This window comes from Grampus griseus (assembly GCF_964374135.1).
Source record: "Grampus griseus genome assembly, chromosome: 17".
Lineage (NCBI taxonomy): Eukaryota > Metazoa > Chordata > Mammalia > Artiodactyla > Delphinidae > Grampus > Grampus griseus.
Genome location: NC_139011.1, coordinates 21,556,472 through 21,581,621, shown reverse-complemented (window position 1 = coordinate 21,581,621; position 25,150 = coordinate 21,556,472). Strand labels below are relative to the sequence as shown.

Here is a 25,150-nt window from a genome sequence, read left to right as displayed (position 1 = left end):
AATCACTAAACTTATTAATGTTTGATGATTTTTACTTCCATAGGGTGAAAAGCAGAGGAAAAGATCTTTCCCTGAATAAATATTAGTTTTAGCAAGCATATAATACCGGAGTAGCAGTAAGCAAAACAAAAGGCCTTTACTTTAGCATGATTTAAAATAATCAACATGCAGGACTACAATGGGAAAATTTAGCTTTTATCAAGGTTTGATAAACATCTAATGGTGACTGCGTACCAATGCCCATTAAGATAAATAAATGGGGACTTCCCTGGTGGTCCAGAGGTTAAGACTTCGGCTTCCAATACAGTGGGTGCAAGTTCAATCCCTGGTCGCAGAGCTAAGATCCCACATGCCTCTCCACCAAAAAACCGAAACGTAAAACAGAAGCAATATTGTAACAAATTCAATAAAGACTTTAAAAAATGGTTCACATCGAAAAAATTTAAATAAATGGATTAAGTGAGAGAACCTAAAATTTAAGACTACTACAGGAGGCTATGAAGAAATACAGAGCATTGTCTTAGATTATTCACATATATAAGAAAAATGGCAAAACCTACTAGCTTCCAAAGGCAAACCAAGAAAATCGAATTCAAATTCAGTTGTTTTTTCCCAAAAACAAATTTAAGATATAGAATAATGATGCTCTGCACTCAACACCCTTTAATCACTGGCTTCTACTTCATTAAATTTCTAAAATCAACACCATTTAGGTGGGAAAAATCATGGGATTTGGGACCAGGGACCCAAAGATCTCAACCCCTATTCTACCAACTGCCAGTTAAGTGATTTTGGACAAGTTGGCCTCAGTTTCCTAATCTGGAAAATGGGATTGATAAAACCTTCAACTATGTAGAGTAAATGATTATAGGAAATGCACATATAATACACAGCGAACAATGCCCTGTAATTTTTTATTATTATTTAACATTAAATTGAAGTCTGTTCTAATCTCAGTGTTATTAAAGCATTTTTTAATGAGCTTCTTAAAGCACATGTTAATGAAAAGGTACAAAGGCCAATTATCTCAAGTCCATAAAAGAAGCCAGGTTCCATGGAGAACAGTATGAAGGTTCCTTAAAAAACTAAAAATAGAATCACCATATGACCCAGCAATCCCACTACTGGGCATATACCCAGAGAAAACCGTAATTCAAAAAGACACATGCACCCCAATGTTCACTGCAGCACTATTTACAATAGCCAGGTCATGGAAGCAACCTAAATGCCCATCGACAGACGAATGGATAAAGAAGATGTGGTACATATACACAATGGAATATTACTCAGCCATAAAAAGGAACGAAGCTGGGTCATTTGTAGAGACGTGGATGGATCTAGAGACTATCAAACAGAGTGAACTAAGTCAGAAAGAGAAAAACAAGTATCGTATATTAACGCATATATGTGGAACCTAGAAAAATGGTACAGATGAACTGGTTTGCAGGGCAGAAATTGAGACACAGATGTGGAGAACAAACAAATGGACAACAAGGGGGGAAAGCGGCAGGGGGTGGGGATGGGGGTGGGATGAACTGGGAGATTGGGATTGACATGTATACACTGATGTGTATAAAATGGATGATTAATAAAAAAATTTTTTTTTAAAAAGCAGGAAAAAAAAATTAGCTTCCAATGATCAAGATCTAAAATTAGTCAGACATTTTGCTTTTTTATCTACCATATTTGCACTGAACAGCTATTTCTTGCTAATATTCTAAATTGAGAATTTTATAAAACAAAATTAATTACCCGAGAAAGCCACGTGACAATGTAAACTGTTCAGGAATGGATTCTGCTCCCAACTGTGCCACTAACAAGGAAACTGAGTAAGTCACTTCAAATGAACCTCTCAGGCTCCTAACTTGTAAATCAAAGAAATTGTGCTAACAATCCCTGGTCTTCTCCCTTGTCTTCCATATCTAAAATAGTTATTACTGAATTATAATTAAGTATCTCCAGATAGGTTGGTGAATATGGGAATAGAGATAACTTAATACTGCCAAAATGGTCTAAAGAGAAATCCCAACCATAATCCTATGTGAGTATTACACACATTTAATATTACAGTAGTTCAAATGAAACAAGGAGATCCTGACTGGTTTAAAATAAAACAAAATAAAATGCATATTGCACGGAAGTTTTTTAATAATGCTAATACTTAAGTGCCTAGAATAAAACAGCCTTGGTTAGTTTCTAGAAGTATTATCTTAATGAAAAAAAGATGTGTAGACCAAACTGCAATATCAAGGTTATATTAACCTCAGTAAGAATATACTTTGTGTTATTAAATGTTCAAGGTACTATGAGGATGTGAAGTCAAATGAGATAACATTTTATCAAAGTTAAAGTTGATCAATTAAACGTTATATAGAAAATGAATGATAAAAAGAAATTTAAAAGACAATCTCATTTACAATAGCACCAAAAAGAATGAAATACTTAGGAACAAACTCAACCAATGCGGCACAACACTTGTATACTGAAAACTACAAAACACTGCTGAAAGAAAGTAAAGACGACACAAATAAATGGAAAGACATCCAGCCTGTATTCATGGACTAGAAGATTTAATGTTGTTAAAATGTCCATACTACCCAGTGTGATCTACAGATTCAATGAAATCCCTATCAAAATCCCAATGGCATTTTTTTTTTTTTGCAGAAATAGGAAAAAAACATCTAAAATTCACATGGCATCCCAAAGGACTCTAAATAGCCAAAATAATCTTGAGAAAGAAAAACAAAGCTGGAGACCTCACACTTCTTGATTCCAAAACATATTACAAAGCAACAATAATCAAAGGAGTATGGCACTGGTATAAAATTCCTAGAAGAAAATACAGGGAAGAACCTTCATAACACTGGTCTTGGCAATGGTTTCTTAGATGTTACACCAAAAGCAAAGGCAACAAAACCAAAAATAGATAAGTCAAATTATATTAAAGCTTCTGTGCAACAAAGGAAACAAAAGAGTGAAAGGAACAAAACATCTATAAACCATATATACGAGGAGTTAATATCCAGAATATATAAAGAACTCCTTCAACTGAGCAACAACAACCAAAAAAAATCCTAAGAAATTAACAAAGGACTTGAATAGATATTTCTCCTTCTAAAGAAAACATAAAAATGGCCAACAAGCATATGAAGAGATGCTCAACATCACTAATATCAAGGAAATGTAAATCAAAACCACAATGAAAGATCGCCTCACACCTGTCAGAATGGCTATCATCAATAAGACAACAAATAACAAGTGTTGGCAAGAAGATCGAGAAAAGGGACCCCTCATACACTGTTGGTGGGAATGTCAACTGGTGTAGTCACTGTGGAAAACACTATGAAAGTTCTACAAAAAAAATTACATATAGAATTATCACAGGATCCAGCAAATCCCACTTCTGACAAGATTATATATCCAAGAGAACTGAAAATAAGATCTTGAAGAGACATTTGCAGCATTATTCACAGTAGCCAAGAGGTAAAAAACCATCTAAATATCCATCAATGAATGAATGGAAAAAGAAAGTATAGTATATACATACAAGGGAGTATTATTCAGCCTTAAAAATGAAGGAAATCCTGCTGTATGCTACAACATGAATGAGCTTTAAGGACCTTAAGCTAAGTAAAATAAGCCAGTCACAAAAAGAGAAATACTGCACAATTCCACTTATAAGTGGTATCTAAAGCAGTCAACCGCTTAGAAACAGAAAGTAGAACGGTGGCTGCCACAGGTTTGGGGAGGGCAAAAAGGGGAGGAGTTGGTCAATGGATATGGAGTTTCAGTTTTTGCAAAATGGAAGTTCTAGATATCTGCTCCACAACAAGTGGCATAAAGTTAACACTATTGTACACTTAAAGATAATTAAGCTGATAGATGTTATTTGTCTTAACTGCCATTAAAAAAAAAAGGTTATCGGGCTTCCCTGCTGGCGCACTGGTTGGGAGTCCGCCTGCCGATGCAGGGGACGCGGGTTCGTGCCCTGGTCCGGGAGGATCCCACATGCTGCGGAGCGGCTGGGCCCGTGGGCCATGGCCGCTGGGCCTGCGCGTCCAGAGCCCGTGCTCCGCAACGGGAGAGGCCACAACAGTGAGAGGCCCGGGTACCACCAAAAAAAAAAAAAAAAAAAAAAAAAAAAAAAAAAAAGGTATGTACAAAATGCGTTCTGAGAGTTCAGACAAGTGAGAAATTATTTTCAACTAGTTTTTTTTTTTTAATCCTTTAGGATACTGACCTTAGCCTTTGGTATGAGCTTTTAACTACTATTAGCCTGTGCTAACAAAGCAACTATACCTGTAGCACAAAAATAAAATGCTCCTGAAATACTTAAGGAGTGTCGTCTTTCTGAAGTAGATAGCTCAACTCATCTTTTCTTAAACAGTAAGCCAAATGCTATAGTAGGAAATGGGTGTTGGACACAATGACAATCCCTGTCCTTCACAATGTATTTGGCAAGCTGATTTCATAATGGGAAAGTTAACTTCAGCACAGCTCCTATCCAAATTATGAGAATCACAAATTCCAAATAAGTAAAGTCCAGACTAATGAAGTGTTTTATAATAAATCTTCATTTCAGAGAATTTGTATAATTTTTTTTTCAAGAAACTCAGAACTAGGCTACCCTGATAGACTCCCAATAACAGAACATCAAAGGTTATGGTGAACATTGGATTAATAACCATTTGTGTGCACTGCAAAGACACAGTAAGACGAGTACCCTTACCTTCATCAAAGTCAGCATCATCTTCAGTGTGCTGGGGGAAAGGAAAGCAGTTGGTAATTTCAAGCCGATCTTCGACAACAAGGCCCAAAAGCACTCCTTGAACCACCTCAGTTCCCTGTCCTTCTTCTTGGTAATGTTTGATAATCTTTAATACCACCTAAAAGAAAACAAACAGAAGCTTAAATACCATCTTACAGTTTACACTTCCTTTATTTCAAAGAAAAAATAAAACTTGCCTAACAAGGGCTTCCCTGGTGGCGCAGTGGTTGAGAGTCCGCCTGCCGATGCAGGGGACACGGGTTCATGCCCCGGTCCAGGAAGATCCCACATGCCACGGAGCAGCTGGGCCCGTGAGCCATGGCCGCTGAGCCTGTGCGTCCGGAGCCTGTGCTCCGCAACGGGAGAGGCCACAACAGTGAGAGGCCCGCGTACCGCAAAAAAAAAGAAAAAAAAAAAAGTGTCTATGTATAGCACTCACAACCTTCAAGTCAAGGGTCCCTAAAGGTCTGGCATCCAAGAGTTCCTTCACTCAAAACAAACAACATCACCTCAACCTGAGATCATTATAAAGTGATCCTGTTAACCTTTGTTAATAGTAAGATAATTTCCTGCCACAGATGATAAAAGTATCAATAAAACACAGAGATAAAGACCTCAATTATCTGAATACCTAAAAGCAGAACCCTCTGACAAATTCTCAACACCTCAAGATGGTTCCTGAACAGAGCATCTAATTAATCAGAGGAAGCAACAATGGGAACATGTATCTAAGAAGAATCTGCTTGGTAACAGAGAACAAAAAGAGAACCCAGTCTCCAGCACTACCTAATTTTTCTCAACCAGAAGGATACACCAAATAATCTCTAATGGATTAGTCAGCTCTTACTATTACTCTCTCCTTTAATATTTCCATGAAGATAAAGAGGTAACATGATTGAACAGGTAATTAATTTAAAAGTTCACAGTAACAGTAATGATTAATAATAATTCCTACAATATGAGATTGGTAATATATTAATGGGCTTTGAATAGTGCTTGGCACGTAGTATTTATTAATAGTAGTCTATTATTCAGTACAAGCCCATGGCCTGAAGACTAAAGGACAATACAGTCTACAATATAATGGAAAGTCCTCAGAGGGAAAAAATAAGTCTAACAACAAAATGATAATTAGTATCTTACTGATTAGCATTTAATTTAAAACAAGTATATTATTGACAGAAATAAATCATTGGTAACCAGTCAGTAACACAGGTTACAATTATTGAACACCATGTGCCAGGCAGTATTCTAATTATTTTACATGTATTATCAATCATGTAATTCTCACAACTACCTTAGGGAAAAGGCATTATTATACTCATTTTACAAATAAGAAAACTGAAGCAGAGAGAAGTAAATGACTAAAGATCACACATCCAGGAAATGGTAGAACCAAGATTTAAACCAAGTCAAACTCCAAAGCTCGTGTACATACTTTAACAAGGACATGACTTTCATATCAGTAACTTAATAATTAAAACCATGAGTTAGGAACAGATATGAAGCAAAGACTCTGTGATGAACAGACCCAAAAAGACTTTACACCAGTGTAAGATCCAGACCTCCTAAGAACAGCAAGCTGTCAGCAGGGAAGAGCTTCATGCAGAAGGACTGGCAGTACTGGTTGGTGTACTACTTCAATACTGTGAAGTGGAGAAAGTGTACAAACCTTACATATTCCTGTATAAAAGACCTCTCCACTTCTTGAAAGGCACAAAATGGGCTTAAGGGGTCATGCAGGAATAGGAATGATTTACAGCTCTAGCATTTATTAGCTGTGACCTTGGGAAAGCTATTTAATCTTCCTAAGTCTTAGACTTCTGACTTGAAAAATGGAGCTACTTCATATCATTATTGACACTGTTAAAAATGAGAAAATGTACAGTAAATACTTCACACAGGGTCTGCCATGTAATAAATGCTCAATAAATCATCAATGTTACTGACTTTATCAATAAAAAGAAAACAGAACTGTTTAATTCCTATTCAACTTGACTCTCTGCCAAGAACAATCATTTCACACACTTAAAGAACAGAAGAAACATGAATGGCTAAGAAGGGATAAACAAAACTGATAGAGTTATCACAGACACACCTACCAACTTGTGTAGTTCACCTAGTTTCCTGGATACTTAACCCTATTAATGAGATCATTGAACCACAGTTGAAATCAAAGTAAATGAGAGATGCTAGAAGATACCTGAGCTTAATGTAGATCTTTGCACAAATCCTAGAACTGATTCCTAACAGCTGGTTCCTGTGTGTGCAAAAAACAGTATTGATGACTAGGGCCCAGCATACTTTCACAAAAAGTCCGGCCAAAATAACCTTATTTCCTTTTACAAAGAAAATAGAGATAAGAAAAAATAATTATTATGTTTAAAAACAAATTAGCATAGTTTAAAAATATCTTATGGGCTTCCCTGGTGGCGCAGTGGTTGAGAGTCCGCCTGCCGATGCAGGGGACACGGGTTTGTGTCGCGGTCTGGGAGGGTTCCGCATGCCGTGGAGCAGCTGGGCCCGTGAGCCATGGTCGCTGAGTCTGCGCGTCTGGAGCCCTGTGCTCCGCAGCAGGAGGGGCCATGACAGTGAGAGGCCCGCGTACCGCAAAAAAATATATATATATATCTTATACTGAAACACTGTCTTCACTCTTACCAAAGTGAACTGTAAAGGGGTTGGGAGCAATGTAACCAAACAGCATAGCAGCCTGATATGCCTGCCCCAAGAATCAATGCAATTTACACAGCATCCACAGAAGTACAGTGCTCCAAGTAGAAGAAATTATTATCTCACTCTTTCTAGCATCACTGACCTGTTACAGCCAGTTCTCTACAACAATCAAGAGAAAATTTACCAGTAACAGTATTCAACTGAGCAACGGGAAAAGCACAGTGGTTTAACCATCAGCTAAACACAATCAACATGAATAAGTATACCCCAAAAGGGCTAATTGTAAGAGAGAAAGTTTACAACTCTGTGATGAGAACCAGTTCAATGAATTCAAATCTCTCTCCAGGCTACGGACACTCATAAAGAGCACTTTCCACAGGCTTCCCTGGTGGCGCAGTGGTTGAGAGTCCACCTGCCGATACAGGGGACACGGGTTCGTGCCCCGGTCCACGAAGATCCCACATGCCGCAGAGTGGCTGGGCCCGTGAGCCATGGCCGCTGAACCTGCGTGTCCGGAGCGTGTCCTCCGCAACGGGAGAGGCCACAGTGGTGAGAGGCCCGCATACAGCAAAAAAAAAAAGCACTTTCCAAATAGTGAAGCACTAGAGGATGTGTCTTACTTTGAAAGACAAACTAAGGACCACAGGTGACAGTTTCAGAAAAGAGTATTTCAATTTTAAAGATGAATTCTCTCTAGCATTTATGGCTGCCCAAAACAGAAGCCTTTAGGAAAGGCCTGGTGATCACTAAAATGATCTTGCCAATTTAATAAAATCTGATGAAATAAAACATTCAGAAAGAAAACAACTTTATCAAAACTAAGCAAACTCATTCTTCATTTTGACATTTTAGAGCCTTCCTATTTCCTATATACACATTAAAATCTCAATTCTTTAGTTCAAAAAATAATGTACTGGAATTGCATTACAAACTTCAGAGTAGGCTCATTTAGATGTCAAAAGGAAATTCCTGAGCAGGAGGAAACTACTGACATACAGGCTTCTGAAATTCTACACAAATAACCAAGAACTTACTGTATATAGAAAAATATTCCATATATTATTGGTATTTATAAGAACCCATGTACTGCTCATGGTCTCCCCTCTTAAATGTTCTCGTAAAAATGAAGGGATGTTTTTACTCACTGCATCTTCAACACCCAACACAGGTACTAGCACATAAAAAATACTCAAAATATACTTGCTAAAGGAATGAATGGTAAACATTTATCAGTCACTTATGCCAAACACTCCACCAAGTGCCTCACATGCAATTACTCATTTAATCCTCAAAATCACTATACAAAGTCAGTAATATTATTTTCCCATTTTACAGAAGATGAAACAGATAATCTGACATAGATTTATTAAATCAGGAAAGTGAGATCTGACTTCTGACACCAAGGTACATTTAATTACTTACTTCACAGTTAACTGAGTAACTTTAGGCTCCAAATATGTTTTTCATAACAAGACTGAAACAGAATGCAGTGGCGACAGCTCTGTAACTAAGTTGTAGACGCAGGGTTTCTGCATGGAGTAAGAAAAGTTCAGTGAAAGATTTACAGGGACCTGCAGCAAAAAGACTGAGGGAGGGCTTCCCTGGTGGCGCAGTGGTTGGGGGTCTGCCTGCCGATGCGGGGGGCGCGGGTTCGTGCCCCGGTCCGGGAGGATCCCACGTGCCACGGAGTGGCTGGGCCCGTGAGCCATGGCCACTGGGCCTGCGCGTCTGGAGCCTGTGCTCCGCGGCGGGAGAGGCCACAGCGGTGAGAGGCCCGCGTACCCCCAAAAAAAAAAAAAAAAAAGACTGAGGGAATGGTACTGGTGGTCACATTTTTTGTGCCCTGATAAGAAGTATCATGAACAGGAAACTGCCACTGATTGTAAGAATGCGATTCAGCTCTTTATCTTTAGCAGCACTATCCTCACAAGCCACAGGATGGGAACGTTCCACCACACATGTCCTGTTTCAGTCATGCTTACTAGCCTTTCATTTTTCTCTCCCTCCAACCAATCATATGCTTCTGTCCATAAAACAGTGCTGATATACTTTTAATTAATCCTGTTTATTGATGTCATGCTACCTGTTCTTACTCTTAAAAGCAAGATACATGAAAAACTTAATAGCTCCCCAAAACAAAAACATACTCCTCTATTATACTTTGTTTATAAGCATCACAAATGTTCTTAGCTTATCAAAATGACCTGGGGAGGAGCTTTTTTAAATAAATGAAGAGAGGTCTTCACCTTGGCTACATATGACAGCCATCAGTATTTTTAAAATACTGATGCCTGAAACCCAATCCCTAAAAATCAGAGTTAGTTAACCTGGGTTGGGGTTCCTATACAGTTTTTTGGGTTTGGGGTTTTGTGGGCTTTTTTTTTTTTTTTTTTTAGTTTTGGTTTCTATTTTTGTTTTTAGATTCTCCAGGTGATTCTAACATCCTACTTCATTCTAACTTTTAATCAGGTAGTATGGACCAGCCTTCCTTTTTTGTTCTGTTTTTTGTTGTTTTTTTTTAATGAGGTGAGTTTTTTTGGTTTTGTTTTTTTGGCTGTATTGGGTCTTCGTTGCTGTGCGCAGGCTTTCTCTAGTTGTGGTGAGCGGACTTCTCACTGTGGTGGCTTCTCTTGTCGCAAAGCATGGGCTCTAGGCGCACGGGCTCAGTAGTGTGGCACACGGGCTCAGTGGTTGTGACACATGGGCTTAGTTGCTCCGCGGCATGTGGGACCTTCCCAGACCAGGGCTTGAACCCATGTCCCCTGCACTGGCAGGCGGTTTCTCAACCACTGCACCACCAGGGAAGTCCTTTTGTTCTGTTATAACTTCTCAGGTGATTGCAATGCACTCAACTGGTTAAACCACAGGTTTTCTTTCCTGTTTTAAGACTCCCTGTGTTGCTAAAAAGTGAGTACACTGAGAAACACAGACCCAAGAATGAACCTTTTATTTATAAAAGCATAAAGAGAAACTCAAGCCCTACTTGGAAGGATCCCTACAATAAAAAAATGAGAGGAAAGGTAATGTGAGCAGTTCATCTGAAAAGTATTCACGTGTCTGGAGCAGAGTAAAACTTACTCTTTATAGCTTGACCCCATACTTATGACTACTTATGAACTACTACTACTTATGAACCGACCAGGTTCCTTTATCCTATAAATTAGCAGGTAAATGAAGATGCTTCTACAAATTATGCCTTACGGGACAGAAACAAACTGGCCAGCAGAATGTGAGATTACCAAATTCTTCTACACCTCCCCAACACTGTCATATTCGGAGTCTAAACGCTTATTAACCTCCTTGATATGCCCTGCATAGTAAGTACTGTTCTTGGAATAGGTCAGCAGTCTCTGGAACCATCTCCTAGCTTTCTGAAGTTCGCATGTTCTCAGGATGGGCAAATCTTGCCAAAGAATCCCAACTTGCAAGACAGTAAACAGACTTCCTGTCTGCTGAAAGTACCCTAGCGGAACCATTTTTTCCTACTATTGTTTACTATTCAGTGCAGACAATTTGAAAAAGCAAAGCAGACTATTTCTAATCTCCAATGAACAAAATACTATTTCTTTAAGTGTTTGGCATTTTAAAAAAAAAATGAAAACCTAACTTTGCCCAAAAGCAACAAAGAATTTAACTTCCAAGACAAAAAGTATTCTCAATACTATAGGACAAAATATAAATAATAATCTAAAATATCCAAATAAATTAATTATACCAGAAGTCAATCAACCTAAACTTAGAGTTAATTAATAAGCATGATGGGTTAAATCTTCCATCCTTCCTGGAAAGGAACACTTAGCAGAATCTCTAATCAAAAGCACATCAGAAACTTTCAGTTCCATACCAGGGAACAATTTAAATCTTACCAAATTAAAGATTATGTTTTCTGATGAATTGGAGTAATTTTCTATCAAATATGATGTCTACAAAGACCCATTACTACAGAAAAACTTGGAAGCCCTGCATAGAATCACCAGAATTCTGTTATTTTCAGTTTCTTTCATTCACTCATTAATCCATTCACCCAGATATTTGCTGAGTGACTTCTACAGGCCAGTTATAGCAATGCCAGGCCCTGTGAATATGAAACTAAATCAAATACATAAGGCCTTTATTTTCATGGGACTTATATTTTAGAACATCAATTCTCACATATTTTGATCAAAGGACCCTTTTAACACTCTTAAAAACTACTGTGGACCTCAAAGAACTTTTATATTGATATTTACATATGAAAATTCAAACCAAAAATGTTCAAAATACCTTATTCACTTAAAACAATAAATGCCTCACAAACTAACTTAAATTACATTTTTATGAAAAATAACTACTTTCCAAAACAAAAAACTTAAAATCAGGATACAAAAATGACATTGTTTCACATTTCTGTAAAACATTTACCTTTTCAAAAATAAATTTTAACCAGGATAGGAGAATGACACTGTTTTAGTTTCGTAAATCCTATTAATATCTAGCTTAATAAAAGACAACTGGATTCTCCTATCTGCTTCTGCATTCAGTCTTTTACATAACACATCATGTAACATCTGAAAACCTCCATTAAACACTCATGAACGAATGAGAGTAAAAGTGACAAATAATGTTTATAGTTATTATTATGAAAATAGTTTAGATCTCAGACACCCTCTAAAAAGAGTGTTGGGGTTTCTCACAGTTTAAGAACACTATTCTAGAATGACAATTAAGAAAATTAACGTGCGTATACATTGTTAAAAGCACTATGAAGAAAACAGAGAAATGTGCTGTTAGCTAGGTTGATCTGGAAAAGGCCTCTCTCTGAGATGACCCCTGAGCAGAGAGCTGAAGAACAAGCAGCCAGCCCTACGAAGAGCTGGGTGAAGTGAATATTTGCCAACTATGGGTTTTAAACACTAGTTCAAAAAATACTAATATTTGTTTTTCATAAAATATACAAGTTGTATTTTAAGGGAACAAAAAGGCCTTAAGAGGGATGAACAGTAGGGTGGGAGTAGTACACTTTCATGTTTTTACCAAAAGCTCTGGTATATAAATAATAAACCCAATGTCCTAGCAGACTCAGTTACATCCTAAGATACTACTACATAATTCAAAACTAACAATTTCATATCATTTTTTTGATGAATTATGAAACAATATATTAATAAAATCCTTTCAGGAAAGGTTTGCCATGGCTTTTATAATCAGCAATATTTCTAATACCACTGTCAAGGTTAATCTTTACCTGGTAAACATAGGTCTACGAAGTTACCACCCAAAATTCTTCTAATCAAGGTAGCAACTCTAATGAAGTTCAAAGTTAAAAAGTAATTTAAGAACTGAATCTGGAACTTTCTGGCCTTGCAATATATGAATACGAAGTACCTCAACCCCCTCTACTCCTGTGTGCATGCAGAAATGATGAATAAGCTGCATTTCTGAAAAGCTTACGAGACAGTCAACCAAGCTAGAAGAGAAAACTCACAGACCAGAGCATTAGCCCTGTGAGTTAACACAGCAGTATCCAAAGGTACATCAGACCTAGATACAATCCCCAAGGGCAAGGAACTGGGCTGCAGCCCAATCTCTGTCCTGGGTCAGCAGATGGGGTCTTGACTTGTTTGACTCAAGGAAGTGGAAACTAAGACCTTTCCAAAAAGCTAGAGCTCCATGAAAATTGTTGGTGGAAAGATAGAAAACAGTAATTGCAGTATCGTATAGTTAAATATAAACTTACTACATGATCCAAATTCCTACTCCTCAGAATTTACCCAAGAAGAATAAAAACATATTCACACAAAGATATGTTCACAAATGTTCACAGTAGCACTATTCATAATAGCCAAAACCTGGAAGCAACCCAAAAGTCTACCAAACACAGGTGGATAAACAACTGCAATAGGCTATCCATTCTATGGAATACTACTCAGCACTAAAAAGGAACAGAGTTGGCTTCCCTGGTGGTGCAGTGGTTGAGAGTCCGCCTGCCGATGCAGGGGACACAGGTTTGTGCCCTGGTCCTGGAGGATCCCACATGCCGTGGAGCGGCTGGGCCCGTGAGCCATGGCCGCTGAGCCTGCGCGGCCGGAGCCTGTGCTCCGCAATGGGAGAGGCCACAACAGTGAGAGGCCAGCGTACCGCAAAAAAAAAAAAAAAAAAAAAAAGGAACAAAGTATCAATACAACAACAGAGAATCTCAAAAACATTATACTGAGTGAAAGAAGTCAACAAAATGCTATGTACTATATGACTTCCTTTATATGGAATTCTAGAAAAGGCAAAACCACAGCTGATAAGTGGTTGCCTTGGGGCCAAGGTGAGGGGGAGGATACTGAGGGCCGAAGGTCACAAATAATTGTATAATTGTGGTTCCCATTATATAATTACTTACAACTACTAAAGTTCATCAAATTGAACATTTAAAATGAGTGGGTTTTATTGTGTATAAATAATACCTTAACTTTAAAAAACTGTATGTACTTTTAAAATGTCTATATGATGAAGAAACAATTTATATGTGCCCACTCCAAATTTTATCCCCAATTTCAAAGATCCCCTGAAATGCTATAAGGAACTAGATTAAGAACCACTGCTATATTCTGACATTATTTATATTTTATATGTGTATATATAAACTCAAGTTTAAAATAACTCAAGTTTATAATAAGCCTAAGTAATCAAAAATAAATCTGTATTATTTTAGAAGTCAAAGTGTAACATTCAGAATTTTTCTTTTGAAGTATTTTAGAATTTAATGAGATTAATTAAGTAATTAATAGACAATTTCAGTTACCTAGAAAAATCTGTTTATATAAAAATAATTCACCAGAAATTGGATGTCTACATGTTTACAAACAAACACACACCCCCCCAAAAAAAAGACATGGCTAAAAAATATCCTCACTACCCAAACTTCTACATTAACAAGTATACTTCTCCACGTCTATAAACCCTAAAAGCAAACATTCAAACCTGAAGGTCACAAAGGAACTGAAGGAGATCTAAGAACCTCTTAAAATCAAATGCAATATTTTGTGTCTACATACTTAAGGGCATTTTCTTGGAAAAAAACGTCCATGGCATTTGCCAGATTCCCAGAGGCCCATGACATACAAAGGGTTAGAAAGAGTTTTAAAAAGTAGTAAAAAAAATGTATTATATATGTGCAGTTATGCATTTATGTTTGTATGAACAAGAATGGTGTGGAAGGACATACTTTTCTTCTATGAATTTTTGTATTATTTACTTAGTCCTAATAAGCATGTATTTGTTTTTAATTCAAAAAACATCAAATAAAAAAAATTAAGGGAAATGATTTTAAAATACAGCAATCACTGCAATTTACTGTATGGAGTTGCACAAAGAAGAGCAAACTAATTTAATTTCCTTTTTTGACAGTGCTCCTGAGTTGACAGAATGGTGTGGACATAATGTATCTTGATTTTAGCATGTTCTTTGGGGTACATTAAAAAAAAAATATGGACTGAATGAAGCATGGTTAAGTGGCTCTGAAAGGAAAAGGAAAAGAAAAAGAAAAAATCCACACACTATAAGCCTGAGCACCTGCTGACTTTAAATTCTAATCTCTTGTTGATACGGTTACTCTTCAACTCAATTCACAGATGTCGCTGCACACATACAAAAATTACCAGAAAATATGCATATGTACACACCATCAAGGTGAAAGAGGTAACTTCCAGATACATAGACTGGTTTTCAACAAGCAGACAGATCTGTTTAAGAGAAGCCTAACCTAAGCCAATTATAAATCAGCAAAATATCAATTCAAACTTATGGCAATAAATCTTCACCAGGAAAAGCAGCAGGTTTCCCACTGTCTCTGTACTACACATAAAAAGGATCTGTTGAAAGCCCAGTTTAAATGATTTGGGACCTAAGTAGTTCCAAATTGTTAGAACTATACCATCTATCATTTTTAACCTTCTTTTATAAACCTGAGCTCATAAGGACTGCTCTGAGGTTGCAACCTGTACTGTGCACCTAGGGTAAACAAACACTGAATCTATTTGTTCATCTTGTTAGAGTTCACAGATAAGAAATGTTGACATTATTAAAATGTTTTACCATTAAACCTGATAATAAAAAAAGTAAAAGTAGTGGTATTTAGTGATCACAATATTATTTTAGGTAGGTTCTACTAAATATTATTAGTTATAGGAAGTGGCCTTCCTCTGGTTATAGGAAGATGCTATTATCTAAAATAGGCATAAAAATCATTTATAACAGTGCTTCTCAAACTACAAGCAGCAAAGAACTCATTTTCCTCCCGTCTACCACAGACCAGTATTTTAGTCAAAGAATAAAAATTACTTACTAGACAGTGAAAACGTATTTTTAAAAACATAGAGAATACAAGCCCAGGGGTCACAAGCTTGGCTACAAAGCAGTATTAAACTGCTGTCAAAGTTTCTAAAGACTTAGTCTGAATCCCGTGCTTGTCTCAGGCAGACCAGTAACAGTTCACACTTAATCAGCACTGGTTTTTAGAACCTGTAACGTTAGGCAGGTACAGTTCTCTCCCAACTCCAGGAGTGGAACATTGAGAGTTTATAATCAAACACTTCCTAATTTATGTCACTGATAACGAAGTCTCTCAAAATATAACATTATCTCAATAGATGTGAACTCTAAACTGTGTAGCTATCAAACCCATAGCTTCCCCCCAACCCCCGCTTGCTACAGGAGAGGACAGGCACTTGCTGGGCTCAGACCACGATTCTCTTAGTTTTGATTCTATTCTGAACTCTGTATTTTTAAGAAGGGTAAAAACAAACTCATTTCAGCAGCAGAACTTCACTTTGAATCACATGCTCTGTAAGACAGAAGTAAGACAGTAAATCATTTATCAAGTGAGCAAGCCCAGCTAAAGCCCCAACATGCAAACCTTGATTTGCTGTCTTCCATTTGTTGTCTAGTACACAGTAACTCTAGAATTAATCTTTATTTTTGTGGAAAAAAATAATGTTCAAGTGAGAGAGAAAACTTTAGTAAAAGCTTAAAATTAATTCTTACAAGTACACACAAATGTGAACCTCTGGTCTGTACAAACAGGAAAACCATATAGCATAGTTTAGTCTGGGCACTAGAATTCAAAATTAAGCTTGATCCGTGGCCTTAAGCAGGTTGCCTTACCACCTATCTCCTATGGAGATAAATCAGTCAGTACCTATTCTCACAGCATAGTTACAAGGATTAAAAAATAACCCACCCAAAGTACCTATCACACTGTGCCTAGTAAAGCCTCAATAAATGTTAGCGACTATTACAACCACTAGTTTACAATAAATATTTTACCTAATCTCTTTCATTCATCCATCCATCTATCTATCCCACAAATATTTAGTGAGTGACTAGAATATGCCAGATACCCTCATGGCACTTACCCTTGTCTCCTCAGAATGTTCACAGTCTATTCCTCAGAGATTTTTTTCAGTCTTATAAGATATAAATATGACTTATTAAAAATCAGCCACTTAACGCCAAATTTCCATTTTTGTTTAGACTTACCAGGCATCTGTACCTAGAGCTATCTCTTATAACAACCAATACCACAGGGTTTCAGGGCAAGATTTTTTTAATCTGCATTAAAAAGTCAAGAGTGTGAGTAAATTGATTAATTGATTTATTCAAAATATTGTGTATGGATAGATGGATGTAAGTTTCCTTAAAAACATCATTATCCTTGCTAAAAATAAAGACTAGATCCACCACAAGAGTTTCTTAAAAGTCTGAAATAAAAAGGTAAAGCCCAAACTGCACCAGTTGCTAGCCAGACAGAAGAGGTCAGACAGGATGCATGATTCCTAGCTGGCTTTATTCCAGTTTTGTAGATTCTGGGAAGTAAGGTCCACAGCCTGAATTTCTCACATCAATCACCGTCAAAGAACAGCTATTACTGTAGAAGAATTTTAGTCTCAAAGAATCTGTAACGCCACAGAATCTCCCCTTAGCATATTCTGTCAAGTCAATATCTAGACTTCCATTTAATTCTGGCTTCTCTCACTGACTGATCTGTGAACTTGGCAGTTTTCTTATTTGGTTAAGCCTGGATCATTTTTTCTAACACTGAACAAAGAAGGTAGTTACTGCCAAAATGTAAATTCAAAAAACAGAAAGCAGCATTAGTCTTAAATTTAACACATTTTATGGCTCAAGTGGGATGGGGTTCCATTTCATAACTGGCTGAGTCAAATAATAAATAGGATTTAAATCACTGCTGTTAAGTTTTGATGTGAAAGAAATTCAAGTAACTTCAATAAGAAGAAGAAGAAAAAAAAAAGATATTTTGCTCCTGACACATATGGGATCAGTTACAATGTTCCAATACACTTAACCAATATCGCTTCTATAATATTGCAGTTGAAAGACTGTATTTCATAATTATTCTCTTGGATCTAATGCTCATTGATGGTCCACAGTTTTAAAGTTAAATCAACTATTAATTGTTGGGGAAAGGGGAAGAAGGACAACGCAGTCTCAAGAAATTCAACAGCATAGCTCTGCTCTCATCATAAAAATTAGTCATCAGAAAGTACAATGATGCAATCAAACATACAAATGTATAATTTCAATTAAATGTTAACTGAGAAGGATATTTAACTTATAATATTAAATGTTTACTTTACCAACTCAATATACATAACCAAGAAGCAAATTTTCCCACATATAGCTAGAAGATAATTTTCCTAAAGTAAGAGGCTTAGCTGGAACAAAATTCATTTCCCCTCTCACACAAAACAAACAAAATTTCAAAGCTGTTATGAGCTGTCTGCTTCCCAACACAGTTTAAGCTTATTATATTCAGGAGCGTGAACCACTGCTTAATTAGAAGGCCTTAAGGTGATTTTTAGGTGCTTCGATTACAGTTTGTTTCTGCTTCCTTAACAGGAGGCAATACTTGCCAAAATAGGTCCAGAAGGAAACATTCAAAAAGAGTAACTGCGACTCTGCCCCTGAGAAGAGGGTGGGTGAAGATAGGAATGAAAGTGACAGTTTCTTTTCACTACCTACTCTTTTTTGCATTTTGATTTGTGTACCATGTGTACCCAGAGAAATGGCTGTGTTTAATTAAACAGGTTTAATAAATTAAAAGCACTTCAACTTTCCAGCATAAAAAGTATACCACAATAATCCCAGGGGAAGGTGATTATTCACCTTATTTATCCTCAAGAGGTCCTTCAGAACAAAACTGAAGGTTATGCATTTCTGAACAAAATCTAAAATGGGTTTTCTTCTACCCAAAAGAAAAAGATGTTGGTTTTGTTTTAAAGGCTACCCTTAAACCAAACTTGAAAACAGTATATCTACAAGCTCTCATTTGGAGGCTATAAACAAAAGGTAAAGAGGATCTTAAAAGTCAGGCTGTAAAGTTTGATTTTATTTTGTGTAATGAGGATTTTTCCAAGGAGTTTCTGCATTCTAGGACCACAGCTACTAAGTAAGTGACTTTAAGAGAATCCAAGGGAAACCCTAAGGAACAATCAAAGATAATACCAGAAGACTGGGTGACTTGGGCAGATCTGTGAGTGTTACCACTATCAGACAAGAAATATTTACTGAATTGATGAATCACTGCAACTAAACATGCATACTTAATTTTAAAAATAAAGACTAAGATTTTTAGAAACCATAACTTTCAGGTGGCAATGGTGTCAAGAAACAGCACTCTATACTCTGTAAGTGGGAAAGCACACTGAACTATACAACTATTCTGGGGAACAGTTTGGCAACGTGCTTAATATGCTTAAAAATGTGCACAACCACCTTTAACCCATTAACTTCAACTATAGATATTTATTAAAGCATTGAAGAAACGCTAGAAAAGAAAATTCTGAACTCTTAATAGTGTACCCACCCTCAAGTTATGAGCGTATAAATTAATTTCCTTTGTGTTTTTTCTATTTCTCCAAATTTTTCTTACTATGAACGTATACCATTTTTTGTTTTCTAAAACATCCAATTTTAGCCCATTACTGCTATCCCATAGATAAACAAACAGTTGCTACTTATATCAAATGAAACTAGTTGGGGACAGGGATAGAAGGTAAAGGTATTGAGAAAAAAAAATGTTTCGTATTAATCATCAAGATACAATGAATACCTGTGGCTTTTGGTACTATTTGGGAGGAAAATAAATCCTTAAAATTTTATGCTAAAATACAGTTGATATTCAGACTCAAAGAGCAAAAAAGTTTTATATTTTGAGTAAGTTAATACTGAGTTACCACTATTTTGCTAAATCCATTTTTTTTTCCCTTGTATGCTTGGGCTTGGTACCAACATCAATAAATCTCCAGAATACGGCTCTGGTATATACCAGTACGCACTTCAGCCCTTCGGTTTTGATGAAACAAGTACAGTTTGTCATCAAATAGATGGATATGTAAATTACACTATACTTTGCTATCAAGTCTAATCTTTACAGGAGATAACCATTTTATAGAACAATCTTCTACAAACAGTAGTTTGCAGGGGGAAAAGATAAAGCTACTTTCTCTTTAGGTATATTTTCCCATATCCTGCCAAATGAAATAATATCCAAGTACTGTAATTTAAATATTTTACAAAAACAAAATTATGAACTAATTTCCCAGAGAAAAGCAAATGCAACCAAGTTTTCATGTAGTGCTGAAATCAGGAACTTTTATCTAAAAAGCTATCTAAAGGAGACTTGGTAAAGTAAAAGTTAGAGTATCTGACCACAAAAATAAGAACTGGCAAACACCCTCTTCAAAGCCTAATGATTTATAGAGGCTTTTCTCCCCAATATCGGTGCTAAAGGCCCAGAAAAAGGTTGCCAAGGCTTAAAATATCTGGATAAACTTATGGAATCCTGGATAATAAGATCAGAACTTCTAGTTATACAGGAGCTAGCTGAAGCCAAAGGTGACAAGAAAGCAAAAGATAAAAAACCAGTAGTCTGATGTAAAAGACTTACTGTGCCCACACCTTTTAATGTCGAAGCAGGCATTTGGGAAGTGATATATGCCATTTCATCTGGACTGCAACAACTATAGTTTAAATTTCTCATTATATTCCATTTACTTGGTCAGGCATCCAGTTTGGATTCCCATTGTAACTAATACCAACTATTAAAATCAATCCCAGCTACTAAAACTGTTATTGACAATGATTAAACATCAGTAGGAAATTTTATATGTTAAGCTTTTATTTATTACAGTAGGAAGGCCATGCCTTATCCTCACATTAAAGCAGAACAAACTAAGGTCCAGAAATGCTATTTATTAAATCATCTCCATGTGAAGTACCACGTATGCTAAGCTCCTTCAATCATCCCCACAAAGCTACAAGGAACAACACTAATATAGCTCGTCACCAATGGTGTACATGCCATAAACACAGGAAGCAAGCACTGTCACGAAGTTTTTTTAAAAAAGGAAATGGATTTCAACAAGCTTTCTCGCCTTAAGTGAAAGAAACAATGTCCAGGATGTCTGCAGGGTTATCCAAACCTTGGAAGCAACCAGAGATGAAAAAGTCAGATGGACTTAGGTTTGCCTACCTAAGGCAGGTAAACTACCTTACTTACAGGTACCTACTAGTACTCTGCCTGACTCTCCTTAATATACAGTAAACCTTTCATTAACAGCATATGATTACACGCCAAGATGAGCAACACAAGCTGTCACCACAAAAAGTTCAGAGAAAGGAAGAGATCGCCGTGGCCCAGGGCAGTACTACTCAAACATTAATATGCTATAAATTACCTGAAACAGTAGATCAGGAAAAATTCTGAAATACTGTATTTCTGCATTTCTAACAAGCTACCAGGCGAGGCCAATTCTGCTTGTCTTGCTGGTCTTTGGACCATACTTTGAGTATCAAAAGTATAATGTACATAAGTAAGGTAAGATTCAGCCTGGTTTGGGGGGAACAAGGTGGGTTTTACATGAAAAGTCCAATAGGAAGAATTAGCTTGATCTTCTCTAGGAACAATGAGACCACTTGACTACAATGAAGACTCACTCATCCGTTCTACAAGGATATACTGAGCAATGACTCTGCACAATGTACAACAAAAGACACACTGACAAGCCTACTGAAATGCACAATTAAGATTATTGAGAGATATCATTTCACACAACGAAAACAAGCCATCTAACTGTCCATTAACATTTAGATGAGGAAAATTATGTTCTAGTCATACAATGAAATGCTATATAGTAATGAAAATGAATGAATTATAGCTCCTCACTCTAGAACAGAATAATCTCAAAATCATGGTATGAGATACGCATATATATGATTCAAGACACAGGCGAGGGCTTCCCTGGTGGCGCAGTGGTTGAGAGTCCGCCTGCCGATGCAGGGGACACAGGTTCGTGCCCCGGTCCGGGAAGATCCCACATGCCGCGGAGCGGCTAGGCCCGTGAGCCATGGCCGCTGAGCCTGCGCGTCCAAAGCCTGTGCTCCGCAACAGGAGAGGCCACAACAGTGAGAGGCCTGTGTACCGCAAAAAAAAAAAAAAAGAGAGACACAGGCGAACATATGCTATGATTTAATTAATATTTCATTTTTTGTTAATATAAACAGAACAAACTAAACAAATTGGGAATACTCTGTGTGGTGAAGCTACAGAGAAAACTAAGAAATCACTGAAACAAAGCTCACAGGAGTGATTATAGGTTTCGAAGAAGGGATGGGAGAAAAGGATGAAACAGGGGAAGGGGCTTCAAAGGTACTCAATGTTCTATTTCTCAAGTTAAATGCCAGGTAAGTGGATGTTTACTTTGTGATTATTTAAATTATGTACTACAGACACTATTTTGCATGTATAATATATCTTGATTTTTTTTTTTTTTACAGTTTTTTGATAATGTTATCAATGACCTTTTTAAAAACTAAGTCAGGGACTTGGTGATGGCAGATTCTAGTAGCAGTGAGTTAAAAAAAGAATGGAAGACCACAAATATAGACAAATTCTTTAACCACTGACTTCAAGGAAAAAAGTGGGGACTAAGAATGCACACAAAGTACTAAGTAAAAAGAGACAGGGCTGAACATTTTAATATGGGAAAGTCTGACAATGGTCACATGTTAAGAGAAAGGTAACATTAAAGATACAGAAAAAAACTGATGAAACAGGACTAAAGCTTAGAAAGGAAAGGCTCAAGAAAATAAGAAGAAAAATTGGCCCTGGCCATTACCAAGACACTGGAAACAAATGTGATTAAACATGAGGCTAACCAAATTGGTCCTGTGTGGCTGGAATGAACCGTTCCTACGTAGAAGCTTGGAAATAGTAGCAAATAAATGTGAACACAAAAGCAAGGACAACATCTTGGTGGGCCTTGAATTCATTGCAAAGTCACTAAAAACATTTCAAGGGACTTCCCTGGCAGTCCAGTGGTTAAGACTCTGAGCTCCCACTGCAGGGGGCACAGGTTCAATCTCTGGTCGGGGGAAACTAAGATGCCACATGCTGTGCAAGGCAGCCAGGAGGGAAAAAAAAAACCATTTCAAGAGGAAAGTTAACAAGGTCTGAACGTTCACATTAAGTGAATGTTTTAATAAAAGTATGCAGGCTAAGAAAACAAGTCAAGATGCCATTAAAATAATCTTTATAAAAGAAGATATCGGGACATGAAACAGGAGCAGTACAAAATTCATCAGTTTATCCTATCTATGTCAATTAACCTGTTCAGTTTTGGGAACAGAATAGGTGAAAAACCATAATCCCTGCCTGCCCTCAGTAGCTTACATTCTAGTGGGGGAGACAAACAAGAAAGCAAACAAGACAATTACAGGCAGTAGAAAATACTACAAAGGAAATAAAGGTGATGTATGAAGAGTGATGGGGATGGGGCTATTTTTTACCGGGTTGTTAGGCAAGGCCTTTCTTGAGATGCTGACATTTAAGCCAATACCGAAAGGCTCAAAAGAAGCCACGGAGAAGGAAAATTATTTGAGAGAGTATTTCAGGCCAAGAAAACAAAACTCTGAAAGCTCACTGTGACTGAAGCCTAGAAGAAAGTATGAGGTGAGTTTGAAGAAAGAGACGAGAGTAGCAGGACCCTCAAGTCTGTATAAGAAGTGGTTGGTGGCATAGAGATGAGAAGCAGATGAATTTGATATATTTTGAAGGTGAAACAAACAGAATTTGCTGAGGGTAAAAAAAAAAGAACATGCATACATTAATCCCTAGGTTTTGACTTTTTCAAATGGAGAGATAGTAGTTCCATTTGACTTTTTCAAATGGAGAGATAGTAGTTCCATTTATTAAGATGGGAGAGACTGAGGTAAGATTAATGCATGGGAGAGAAGAAGGAGAGGGAGAGTCAATAATTTTATTTTGGACATGTTAAATTTGAAGTACCTATGAGATATCCAAACAGTGATAGCAAGCAGGCAGCTAGATATATAAGAGTGGCATTCAAGAACCAAGTCTGGCAAGAAATATAAATCTAGGAGTTATCAAAATACAAATATTTAAAGCTTTGAAAAGGGGCCTTAAAGAAAGTCTACCACTGTAACTTCTACAAATAATAACAGCAGCTAAAATTAAATGGTAACACGTTTTACCATTTAATTTACCAAGCACAAAGAGATTAAGTAACATGCCCAATGTCATTCAGCTAATTTTAGAGCTGGATTCCAACCCAAGCAGTCTGACTCCAGAGTTGTGCTTTCATCTACTTTGTCAAGCAGAGACCAGGTGGAAGGAAGCTTAATCGCAAATCCTGAGGCACTCCAATGTTCACAGATAAGGAAGGCATAAAAGATATTTATTCCAATTACGCGGTTTCAGGTAAGCGCTGAACCACAGGCTCAAAAGTGGCTACAAAGTAAATCTCCACTTGTGAAGTTACAGATGTCAGATGCCAGCAGTGAAGCAATAAAGTTTACTCTCCCCTTCCAAAAGCCCTAGAGTCCTAGGTCCCTCTCGACACCTCCGTCACCTACTTCTCTCCCAGAAGAGTCATTCTCCAAATAGCCTCTCCCAGGCATCTCAAAACAAGACCCCAAGAATCTGTCACACACACACCCTAGCCTAGGTCCCCTTTCTCCGCCCTCACCTCCCCCACCAGATGGCAGAGAAGGCGGCCGCGTCTCCCGAGCAGAAAGTGAAGATAAAGAAAGGTTTTAGGGAAAACCCTTGTCCCAGCCTCAGCAAACCCAGTGGGGAGGCTGCCGGGAAGCACGTCTGGCGGAACCGGGCTGGGAACTGAGCTCCCCACGTGGGCCTGGGGAGACGGAACCCCACTCACCAAGCCATCTATCTGCACTTGCTTCACGGCTGAATCTCCGGACCCCGCTTTGCCTTTGCCTTTCCCTGCAGCGCCAGTGGTGGAGCTGGAAGAGGTGGCAGCAGAGCCGGTGCCTTCCTTGCGGGTCGCCATCTTTTCTGCCGGACAGGAAAAGAGAAAAACGTGAGTAACCGGAAGCGGAAGTACAAGCTTCACGTGACGTCAGACGCAGTCTGTCGTTCGAAAGGCGGAGCTCTTAGGAAAGGCCCGGGGGGGCCCCACCTCCTTTCTCATTTCAGTCACCTTCTTCGGCAACGGAATCCTCTGCACATGCGCGTTGTGCGTTAGCGGCTTTCAGAAAGCTTTACGAAAGGAAAAATGGACTTTTTAAAATGTTTTGCACTTTATGTTTAGTCGGTCTCCACTAGGCAGTTGATCATAACTGCATTATAGCTCACATTTATGTAGCGTCCTATTCGTAAAAAATGCTTTTACTTCT

The 25,150-nt window shown here is 37.6% G+C and overlaps 1 protein-coding gene across 2 annotated transcripts in view; it reads right to left on the bottom strand.

Annotated features, from left to right (window-relative positions):
* The window catches only part of EIF3H (eukaryotic translation initiation factor 3 subunit H), an 86,909-nt gene extending 62,087 nt beyond the window's left edge, over window positions 1-24,822 (bottom strand). For both annotated transcript variants that reach the window (XM_082674441.1, XM_082674442.1), the window contains exons 1-2: window positions 24,673-24,822; window positions 4,730-4,886 (exon numbers count right to left, since the gene is read on the bottom strand). In XM_082674441.1, the coding sequence (XP_082530567.1) occupies window positions 4,730-4,886; window positions 24,673-24,804 (289 nt within the window). In that variant the 5' untranslated portion in view covers window positions 24,805-24,822. The remainder of the gene's footprint in view (window positions 1-4,729; window positions 4,887-24,672) is intronic.
* Window positions 24,823-25,150: the final 328 nt, after the last annotated feature.